Source organism: Cebus imitator, unplaced genomic scaffold (genome assembly GCF_001604975.1).
Source record: "Cebus imitator isolate Cc_AM_T3 unplaced genomic scaffold, Cebus_imitator-1.0 Scaffold41, whole genome shotgun sequence".
In the NCBI taxonomy this organism is placed as follows: Eukaryota; Metazoa; Chordata; class Mammalia; order Primates; family Cebidae; genus Cebus; species Cebus imitator.
In genome coordinates this window covers 5,165,755-5,177,434 of record NW_016107356.1, presented here as the reverse complement: position 1 = coordinate 5,177,434, position 11,680 = coordinate 5,165,755, and the positions used below count along the sequence as shown (strand labels likewise).

The following is an 11,680-nucleotide window of genomic DNA, read 5'->3' as shown; positions in this document are numbered from 1 at the left end:
AAAAAAAAAAAAAAAAAAAAAAAAAAAAAAAAAAAAAAAAAAAAAAAAAAAAAAAAAAAAAACCAGATTGTCATTCAATAGACCTGGGATGGAGCTCACAATGCAGAGTCTCAAAAAGCTCCTGGGTGCCATTGACACTGAGGAACCACAGTCCACAAGTAAAGGAGAAAGCAGTTGAAACTCTTCCATTTGAAATACTTCTCATTAGCTTCTCTTCATATCATTAGATAACATTCAAGTGGAGGGTTGGTTTCAATGCCTGCCTTTTTTTCTTTTGAAATCGTATTTCCCCAGCAATACATCTTCATCTAGGAAAAGTTAAGAAGCTTGAGGTCTATGTTCCAATTTAAAAATCATCCCCAAGCTCCTTGTCAGCATAGAAAGGAAGTTTCTGGATAGACTCCCTATTAGAAAGCAGATTTTTAAAAATAAGGAAAATCCACACTCCCTAGAGAAAATTCAGCAGAATTGTCCTCCTGGGATTTTAGGCTCCATCCAATTTGGGTGGTCCATCTCTGCCTCCATTTTCTGGCTGAAGAATCTACTTTATAATGGATGTGTGGAGTTCAGAGACAGCACATGGCAATCACATAATAAAGATGCCTAACAGAGAGTGCTTTAATTGGATTGGACTGCGCACATAAGTCTATATCTTAATTATGGGGTGATGCAGCTAAACACCTTTCAACCCTTGCTGGTATTTTCCTACAGCCATCGAAAAAGACTCCTGAGCATTTTCTCCCCACCCCACCCCCCACCCATGGTGGCATTTAGAAGCTGCAGCCAATCTGAGCGAGAATGAAAACTGTCATCCAATTCCTTGGAAAAGCCACAGTCCACTGCAGCCACTTGGGTACAATCCCCGAGCCAGAAGCCCAGGGTCTGAGTCACTTGCAGGAACTGGGACAGAGGGTGTGGGTCAATACACAAACTTAAGGAACCCTAAACCATTCTAGTTAAGATAGGATTAAGCATTTCTCCAGGCGGTTCACTGATGACAGACGTGCCCTTTTGTCTTGGGCTCCTGGGGTGGTAAGGCCAAGTTCACCAGCAGCTGGCTGAGGCTTTACTTATTGTCATGACCTGGAGGGTGCCCAGAAATGCTCCAACTGTTGCCTCACCAAGCTGTGAAGTTATGCTGCGGCTGTCGTGGCTGTGAACCCCGCCCAGGAAGGCCGTGCAGGGCCAGTCTGCAGACCTTTGTATTCTGCCCCCTGGTGCCCATTGAAACCTCAGCCCTGAAGATGACAGCTTATAGTGAGGCTTCAAGGAGCCCCAGCCTTGGAGTGTCTTTACATTCTAACTTGTTCTAGGAAGACCTCCCCTAGAAGGAATAGATAGATATCTGGCTCAAGCTAGGCCCAAAGAGGAAAGTTGAGAATTCAGGCAGTTTGCTGACATATCCAAACCCTCCTCCCAAGTGTCTGGACACCTAAGGCTAAAAGCATCTGGGGAGTTTCTAAAGTTAAATCTCCCAAGGATTATTCTCTATGGCCCCTCGAATTGCTAAAGTCATTATTAAGCGTGAGTGACTCTGCGGTGGCAGCTGCATGTTCCAGCCCTCAGCTCTTTATATTCCTTCCAGGGAATATGAAGCATGGGAGAGAAAAATTAACCCGGTTTGGGGTTCAACTCAGGCCTGACTTTATTAGGGAGCGTAACAACACAGGCCCATTACGTTCATTGTGTTCACAGGGGATTTGCACTGAGAAGCAATATGAAACATGCATCACATTTAAAGATTCACAAGCCTCATAAAAGAGACGTAGCATTATTATTCTTTGTTAGATGTTAGCAAAGTGTCAACATGTGGCCGGCTAACTTCTCACAAGTGTAAGAGAAAGCGGTCTGTTGAGTTTCAATTCCTGCTTTAGTCAAAACAGGAGTAAGTAAAAATTGTGTCTGTTCCTTTTGAAAGGTCTGTGCCATGGAAGCCACTGTCATTGTGGGTCTTTGTGTGCGTGAAATTAAGTGGATGAGGGAAAACCGAGGGAGTGTTGTGAGAGTTCAGCCTTTCCAAAGCGCGGGTGCTGGCTTACTGCAGCATAGAATCCAGGACTGGCACTTACAACCCATCATCACACAGGTTCTCTCGAGCCTATGCGTCAAAATTTCATGTGCACAGAGTGCTGTGGGGATGCAGGCAGAGCAAAATGGAATAAGGTAATTAGGAAAACAAGTCTTTCTTTGTCTTGGAACTACAAAACAAATGATGTTTTATTTGTCAGCAGGTAAAGCCAATGGGGCAGGAAAAGAAGTATGTGTGACCAGAGTGGTTTGCTTACTTATAAAATTAACCCATTTTTAGCATCTTCAAACAGTCATGTCTTTCTAAGGCAGAGGACAGATGTGCTATATAATATTTATTAGCCCCAGGAGAAGGGGCTTGCCCTGGAGAAGTGTTTCCTCCTGGTTCCCCTTCTATTGTGAAATCCTCATGTGCTCAAAGTGTAGTTTTACCTACAGGTGTAAATTAGCCTGCTGATTTGAATTGAGCTAGAGAAAGGTGATGCAGGGAGCCTTCCCAAGTGAGAACACAAATAAACTGCAGAGTAACCACAGCTTTGTCCCAAATACAGAAATTCTCTTTGCTTTATTTTCCTTTAGCTTCCTAATGTGTGTGTGTGTGTGTGTGTGTGTGTGTGTGTGTGTGTGTTAAGAGAGTACTATGATTTTATCTCTTTACTGAGCTACATACTAAAGTTGTCCATTTAGAAGGAATAAAACCACATAATTTTGGTTTCATTAAAATAGTCTTCTTATTTCAAAAGTAAAATTCTTTTCCATTCCCAGGCTTTAAAATACCTGTGAGTTGCCAGCCCCTTGTAGGGGTCAGACTCTCACCAAGACGTTTCCTTTTATTTATTTTTCCCTTTTATAGTTTCACTTATGCCATGATAGTCTTTACCAAAGGACTTAACTCTGCCGGAGCTGATGCTGAGCATTTTAAATGATGGGATCCACATCCTGTGGGAGCAATGGCTTGATGCCAGCGTTGAATTACTATTGAATAAGCAGCAATGAAATCTTTATCAAAATAATCAGTAGTTCCAAAAACCACAAATAACAACAGGAGCCGAGTTGTACTAAATCAGCAAAGGCCATTGAGATATAATAAGAGACTGAGTCACTTTTCTCTACATCCCGCCTCTTGCAAAGTCTACTCGGCTATTTTCTTGCGCAGCCTGGGGGAGGGCAGGTGGAGGGAAGGAAGGGCATTGCTCAGAAAAGAAAAAAAAAATTGACATCACTTAAGTCACATGATCACCAACAACCAATCAAGATGGGTTGTGGAAAGGGGAACAGTTAAATTTGTAATTTGGGTTGTGTGAAAACTTCTTTGGGCCTCATAAACAACCACAGAACCACAAGTTGGGTAGCCTGGCAGTGTCAGAAGTCTGAACCCAGCACAGTGGTCAGCAGGCAGGACTAATCACACTGAATGCAAACCACAGGGTTTCGCAGCGCGGTGAGCATCACCAACCCACAGCCAAGGCGGCGCTGGTTTTTTTATTTTTTTTACTTTTTTTTTAATCTTTAACAATTTGAATATTTGTTTCCACAAGGTGCATTTTTTTTCATAGGGCTTGGGGAGTCCCAGAGGTATCCAGCAGGGGGGAACAAGAAAGAGAGATGCAGGGTAGGGGGGTGAGGCTGAAACAGTGATCTTTCTTGGTTTTCCCTCCGAAGGTAAGAGAAATCATTGAGTCCCCCGCCTTCAGAAGAGGGTGCATTTTCGGGAGGAAGCGATGGCTTCAGACAGCATATTTGAGTCATTTCCTTCGTACCCACAGTGCTTCATGAGAGGTGAGTACACGCTGCTCTTCTAATATGTACTTTTGCTCAGCTTTGCCTGCAATGAAATGGCAGCCTGTTTCACCTCGGTGCAGAGATGCCTCGGTGCCTGCCGGTTCCCTGTCTGGTTTGTGGGAGGAATTCGAACTGAGGCATATGATTACAAAGCTATTGGATTACTTACTCATCAGATGGAAGCTCTTCAGAAATGTTTTAATAAATACTTAGTTACGCTGTTGGAGTGTTCAGTCGGTGCGTGAGAACTTTGTCAAGTGCGAGTAAGTTGTGCTGGTCTTGTTTAAAGGCTTAGAGATTACGAAGCTTGCACGCAGCTCCCTGGGTTTTATTTTGCTGTCCCTTGCCCGGAATGACTGTGTCTGAGTTATCCTTCAGTCGGCATGCTGTGTGGCCCAGAATGCAGCCTGCCCCGGGGCTTAGCAGGCACATGCACAGAGCCAGCCAGGAGGGCTGGTGCCAGTGTGGGGCAGGAGACGGAGGCTCTCGGATAGACTTGCACTAGGCTGGTGACTTCGGGTCCAAAGTGGCAAGGCAGCTGTCTACCAGGCAGAGAGTACAGGAGCCTGACAGACTTGGTTAGGTTAAAATCATCAGCATGGAGCTGTGCTGCATTTTTCCTTGAAGCCTCAATGCAAAGAGGCAACCAGCATCTTTTAAGAGAGAAAGGAGGCAAATCGTGGCATACTGAGGTCTCTCTGAAAAAGCGCAAAGAAGTTTCCTAAGTTAAACATTCTCGCAGCTTAAGTCATTAGATTACAGGCTTATGAATGGGAACAGCCAGGGTGGAAAACCTGTCTCCATTTTTGAAACCAGCCTCTTGAAATGCACAAAGCTGTGGTTGAGCCGTGAGTGTATGTGTGTGCATGTCCGTTTTGTGTATCTTTCGTGGTAAAAGAGGGCTGTGCTTAAACAAACAAAAATAATAACAGGCAATGTCACAAAGGCATCACCGTGTGCGTCAGGGCACGCACTCTGACCAGTGCCCGCAAAGCGTGGCTTGATGGTTTGGCAGAGCTGAGATGGAGTGGGCTGGGATGGGGGAATAATTAATTTTCTGGCTACAAACTCTCTCGAGCACCCAAATAGTGTCTGTGACTCATTATTTATTCATACAGCTAAGTGAGCAGGGGAATGCAGAGGCCTTGCCAGCCGCTTTATCACAGCAAATGCTATTGTGAATACACAGGGCTCTATGTTTCCGGGTCTCTGAAATTTAAAAAGCTTGACGTGTGTGTGTTTCTTTCTCTCTCTCTCTCTCTCTCTCTCTCTCTCTCTCTCTCTGTGTGTGTGTGTGTGTGTGTGTGTGTGTGTGTGTGTGTGTGTTGGGGATGGCAAGGGAGGAGTTAAGGAGAAAGGGAAGAAAGCGAGTCATTAACCAAGTTCGAGCTTCAAATTAAAGAGTTTTCAAGTGCTTCTTTACTGGCAGAGGGGATTTTAGCGAAGTTGAATCACACAGACGTGCATTAGTCACTCGTCTTGCAGCACCGTTCGGTTGGTAACACAGAGACACTGGCCACTGGTGAAAAGCTGCAAACGGCCCCTGGCTGCATTTCCTCTGGGCTGCTAACAAGCAGAGGAAGCAATATTATTCGTAGAATAACAGGAAAAAAAAAAGATCTTCCTGCTTTTACTCTGCTTTCAATACCCGCTCGGAACATGTATTGTTTCCTATTTTATCAACTCAGGAAGGCAGATTCAGGAAATTTTTCAGCATTCCGCTGGGCGATAGGTTGCATTTCAGTGTGCAGTGCCAGCCTCTGGGGCTCTTCTTACCTGCCAACAGCAAAGACAGTGAGGGGACACGGTGACCTGTACAGACATCAGGAGATAGCAGGAGTCCAGCTCTCTCCTGGACAAGCCCAGGGCTCCTGTGCCAAATGGACACTCAGCTGACCTGCCCCAGGTTGAGAATGAGGGTCAGTTAACTTTCACGAGGTGGGGAGGGCCTGAGCTCTCACCAAGACTCAAAAGGGCTAATCTGGAAAGGTTTCTTCATTCCTTCCTTTCAGTGAAAGGAATCCGGGGCCCTTTAGAATCTCTAATTTGATAATATAATATTGAAATTTAATGTCAGAGGGCCAAGTGAAATCTTGGCAATTTCCTGCTTAATTTCATCCAAGTGATCCATCAACATAAATTGTCCTGGTTACCTGTCCACATCATTCACCCGAGCTGGAGAGGTGGCAAAATATCATTTCTGTTGGTATCGTTTGGTCATCATCTTAGAGCTTGATGCTAGAACAATCACCACCCCCGCCAACAAATGGCTCTCCCCCACAGTTCTCAGGGTGTCGCCGTAGCTGGGCTACTCACATTGGTCAATGCGGTCATTTCTGGCGGCCTATAATTTACAGCGTGTGTTCCCTCCCCAACGGCAACTGTGAGCTGAAGGGGAAGACAGCATCTTTGTTTTCTTCCCGGGATGGTACTTTATCAGTCCATGCAATTCTCACAGAAGGAAACCTGTAACTCATTTTTAGCAAGATACCCATGTGGAAATTCAGGGAAAAGAGAGGAGTGAGGCCAAGTAAACCATTGTTCCCTTCCTTGAGAGAGGCAAGCCGGAGTCTGAGAGACTGGCACATGAAATTGATGTGGTCTACCACAGAGAAGTCGGGGCTTTTTCTATCACACCGCACCAGGTTCCCACTGAATTCGCCTAGGAGAGAAGACAAGATGCGATTGAAATTCCTGGAATTATCACACACGGTGTGCAATGCACAATTCTTGCTGAACCCAAACTTGGGTCCCCTTGAAAAGTGCAGTGTGTCGGCGGAAAGAGCTGAGGTAGGTGTGGAGAGGAAAAGCCCCAGTACATACATATTTTTTGCAAAATGCCTCAGGTAGCCTTGTTCTTAGAAGTGGCTTAGTGGTCTGTGAAAAGCCTGAACACTCACATGCTTCTGCGTTCCTAGAACCACAGGTAAAAATCTCAGCGAGACTGACTCCCTGCTTGTCTTCTCAGTGGTTCAAGTTTACCCCACTCTAGGAGTCTTTCAAAGGGAATTGCCGAGTACAAAGCTGCATGTATAAAGGGTGCTCTTCCCTGAGCATCAGTTTGCTGCTTTTTTCAGAAGAATATTTATTAAGACACTTCTTCTGGCTTGACTGAAGTCTTAAGATCTTAAGACTTCAGGCTTAAGCCACAGAAATTTATTTTCACACAGTTCTAGAGGCTGGAGGTCTGAGATCAAGGTGTCAGTAAGGCTGGTTTCTGGTGAGGCCTCTCCCCTTGGTTTTGCAGATGGCTGCCTTCTCCCTGTTGCCTCACATGGTTATTTCTCTGTGTGTGGCTGTGTCCTAATCTCTTTTTATAAGGATACCAATTGCATTGAATGGGGCTACCCCAATGACCTCATTTTAAAACCTTATGTCCAAATAAGTCAAATTATGAGCACCTTTGAGTTAGGACTTCAATACATGAATTCTGGGGAGACACAGTGCAGTCCCTAACAGTGGGTCTCAGCAAATCTGTCTCACCCTGGACCACAAGGAAACTGTGGGCTGGGGCATCCTGGCTGCTCTCCTGGATGTTGAAGAATCAGACTCTGGTTCCTCATTTGTGAGATGGAGTTTCACATCTGAAACTGCCCACACATTTTGAAACTATAAAAAAAAAAGGTGTGATAAAACTATCTACATTTACAATCATGCCTTTGCCACTTAGACTTTTGCATGCTAAGAAACTTTAGAAAATGATAGAGTAACTTTGAAATGTTTCAGTGTTAAAAGAGCAAATGGCAGTCCTCCCCTCCCAAAGAAACCACCTTTTGGCTCTGCTTTCTTGGAGAGGATGGTCTTGGTGCCTCAGACTCACGTTACCAGTGGGGTTTGTAGGAGGCCCTACAGCTGCTCACACAGCAAGTACAGGGACAGGGAGCAACCAGGAGCAGAAGCACTCTTGGAAACAGCAGCTGATTCGATTTTGAATGGCAAGAAGCCTTTAGAGCTTTTGAAAGCAAATGAGTAGCTGAAAGTTTCCTCTGTTCTCTCGAAATAGATCCGAAAGAAGTGCTCAGAAAAGATGTGGCCCTTTACTGAGAAATCGAGCCTGGTGAGATGCTGGGACCAAGGAGGGCTGCACAGCTCCTGTGCACACACAGACTTTAATAAGGAGCCCAAGGCCTAGGGGGAAGTCTGGAGGCATAAGAGCACCTGCTATTAGAGAAAGCAACGGCAGGAGGTCTGCGCGGGGAATGTGCCATGACACAGTGATGGCCTTTTCTTTCTTTTCCTATGTTCTGGCTTTCATCAAATGGCATGTAGAGCCTCTCTCTTGAGCCTTAGTTTCCTCATCTGCAGAGTAAGGGTAGCAATAGCACCTGTTATTAAGGTATGCTGTGTGGACTGAATTAAATAATGGGTGTAAGGAGCTTTGCCCCGCCATATAAAGTAAGCAATAAATCTGAATGGTGGTTATCGATGTTCAGTTATCTAAGATGGCAGCTGGTCAACCTGTGTCTGCTTCAGGGAGGGAGAGGTCGCAACGCCCTGGAGGACATTACGGGAGGTTCCCTGGAGAGAGGGACACAGGAGTTGGGGGAGGGGAAGGTGGGAACAAAGAAGAGAGGGAAGGGTGGTGTAGGCGGAGAGTACAGCCTGGGCAAAGTTAGAGCTGCAGGATCCCACATGGGCGTGAACAGCGGTGGGTAACTCACCCCAGCCTAAGGGCTTTTCAACAGCAGATCAGCCTTCCTTCCCTTGTGACTACCGGTAAAGAGGGTGGAAGAAGAACAAGAGCCCTTTATGAAATTCGACTTAACAAGTTTTGCTTTTATATATGGAAGCTAACTGGGGCACGGTGTCATATCAGTTTTTGGTCTGAACACACAATGACAACAGAGATGTCTCTCTTCATTGAGACTGCTGGTGTAGCTTTATTTTCTCCAATGCTCTTCCTAAGAAAAAAGCCATTTTGCCTGTGTAACTATATGCAGGTTCTCTGGGCCTGCCTCTGAGACACTCCATTTTCCCTGTACCCTGGGGACATTTGTGATCATGTACTTTGTCAAAGCCCAGACATGAAGGCAGCTTCGATGGCTTGTCTTGTTGGAGGCAACCAAGGAGGCCCACACAGGAAACGCAAGCAAATTTTCAGTTTCTCAGGTAACTTCCTAGTGACCTAGATGAGTCAATAGATGTCTTTGTGTCTCATTTGAGTTCTGCAAAATGGGCTAATAATATTCTAGACGAGCTTGTGTCCAATTACCGAGTTCCTGTTGGAAACCTTTCCATGAATCAGAAAGAGGTACCATCAAACATCACAAATCTTCTTAGCTTAACAACACAAAGCCACTTTAAAATATTTTATTTTCTCTTAGAAAATAGTTCTCCTGTCATTTCACACATGAAAGGCATTTTTTTTTCCTCATTTTTGCAATTGTTCTCTCCAATTTCCGTTCTTCAAGAAATCGTCAGAAGCTTCTCTGGTGCCTGAACAGACACTGAAATGTACAACAAAACACTTTTTCTGCCACTCTTGTTTATCGGCCTCCCTTGTTCCTCCCCATCAGGTGCCACAAGTCCTCTTCTTTAGCCTTTTTGCTAAGCCCCCAGCCAAACAAAAGAGGTATGTCTTTCTTGACCTTTTCCCCCTCAAAAAATATAACTAGGATGTCCTGAAGTGGTAAAAAGGGAGCACTTCCTTTGAGATACTTGCTGACCATGAACACAGTCAGGGAGTGCTTTAAGAGAATGCAGGCTGGCTCTTGAACACAAAACAGAGCTCAAAACCTCATGTCACCTTCAGCATGCTGGGAGGGTCAGCTCAGACACACCCCTCTCACTTGTGCAGGATTCACTCTTCATTGGGGAGACATGTCTTATACTCTCTTGGCTCTCTGAATCTGTCTCTTTCTCTCCCTCCCTCATCCTGCAGTAATGATGTCACAAAGGACCCGAGGAGGAGGAATAAACACTGAATCTAAAAGATGACTGAAGCGATGTATTTTATTGTAATGACAGAAAGAGAGTAAAGTTCTTGCTCAGGTTTACCTGTGAAAATTGTGTCTGGCTGCATGTACCACAGTTGCTTGAGCAGATGAGCGCTGGTCTGTGTGGTGGACAGGAGTTCCGGAGTGAGCAGTCCAATCAGATACAGTGGGGTGCAGGACACTCCTATGTTTTGGTCCTACCATGCTGAGCCCAGATAGAGATGGCCTGCCTCTCTGATCTGTCCAGGCAGGAAGGACATGGGAAGTCTCAACCCCTTCTCCTTGGGGGGACCTGGTCTTTTGATTCAGGAAGGGAAGCCATTCTCTGCAAACTTTCACTGACATATTGCTTAGGCCTGAAGTAGGTCACAAGCCTCTGGCTGGAGGGAACCGAGGACAATGAGGTTGTCACTTTCCAGCCTGGAGAGTGGAGGAGGGAAGCAGAGGGGAAGGTGGCTGCGAGTGGATGTCTTATGAGCCCAGAGCCACATCTGCCAGACCTGGCGACAAAGACAGGCTATGCTTTCCCAGCCATGTCTTGTATTGTTTGTTTTCCGTGCCAGCTGGGCTTTGGAAACACATGCAGAGAAACTGTAAGTTCTTCCTTCAGTCCCTCTTGGAAGTTGCAGATGGATACCAAGGGTGAATATTTATTCTTGACCCACTAAAAGCAAAATGGACAGGAAAAGGGATGGGGTGGGGCAGGGGACTAGTTAAATGGATTCAAGTTCACACCTATTTTCAGTGTCAAAGCCCAAAATCACACTTGAGCCTCTCCTCACATTACAGTGAGCAATAGAAAGGCAGGCAGCCCTGTAGCTATGTGAATGTTGCTTGTATCAGAGTCAACACACCTTGCTGTGAGATTGATAGATTTCTTAAGCAGCCGGAAATAGTTGCTTCCCGCCCCCCATCTTCTTCACTCTTTTAATCTCTCAAAACTCCATCACACAGCCCCCTAAATTTGTTTTAATTTTTAAGATAATTGTTTTCTACAAACGACCCTCCATAAATTTCCCTAAAGATGTTTTAATCTCTGATAGAAATATGAAAAACATAACCAGATCATTGCCCTCTATCTAGGGTATAAACACTTATTTGTACATTGTATTTCTGTAAGTTACAGATGATTACTGCTTTGTAATTACTGACCCTGTCTATTTCCTCATCCTGGATGCAAATATTTCTCCCTGAGAAAGTCATTGCTTCATTTAAGAAAAAAAAAAAAGAAGAAAGAAAGAAGGTTGATATTCAGTTTTTCCCTTGAAATCAGAAATTTCTTTTTGTTTTGCTTTCATTTTGTTTTGCTGCAAGATCAGTGTTCATTTGGAGAATTGTTGATTTTGTATGCAACACTGCCCTCTCATTCCATGGTCCATATATGTCTATTTTTTGATGGACTTCTTTTTAAACAGTGAGTTCCTCAAGACATTTTTGGGCCCCCAAATGGAAAAGGCCATCACAAATAGAAGTCTCAATTTGCTAGCTGGGCTTGCTCAATGGCTCTGCTGATTTCAAGACTGATGCTGCTTTGTGCAAATGCGAAGTTCGTGTTAAATTAGTTCTAAATCAAAGACTCAATGTGTCCAGTCTTGAAACATATCCATTAAAAAAGAAAACTATGCAGCTTCAACATTTTGCAAAGATTCTACTTTGCTTTCTTTGCTAACATCCAGCTTTTACTCCTAGGCATTACAATGCCCTCCATGGAGACTGTGATTTCTCAAAAGAAACTGTGCTAGTCTTGGACAAAGAATGAAATAATAAGATGTGAGCAATAAATCAAATATAGCCTGAGAGCCACACCACAGAGCAGTGTCTGTCATCTCCTCTCCTTGGGAGGTTCATTGGTCTTGATCAGCTCTCATGTGCTTCTGAAAAACGTGTAGGTTTATATATGTGTATATGTATATATATGTATATATATATATATA

General features: G+C 44.5%; 1 protein-coding gene across 4 annotated transcripts in view; it reads left to right on the top strand.

Moving 5' to 3' along the window:
* Window positions 1–3,302: 3,302 nt before the first annotated feature.
* Window positions 3,303–11,680, top strand: part of RUNX1 (RUNX family transcription factor 1) — a 254,383-nt gene continuing 246,005 nt past the window's right edge. For 2 of the 4 annotated variants that reach the window (XM_017526209.2, XM_017526203.2), the window contains exons 1-2: window positions 3,303–3,469; window positions 3,691–3,807. In XM_017526209.2, coding sequence (XP_017381698.1) covers window positions 3,750–3,807 — 58 coding nt within the window. In that variant the 5' untranslated portion in view covers window positions 3,303–3,469; window positions 3,691–3,749. The other 2 variants (XM_017526205.2, XM_037737655.1) reach the window with 2 other exon arrangements.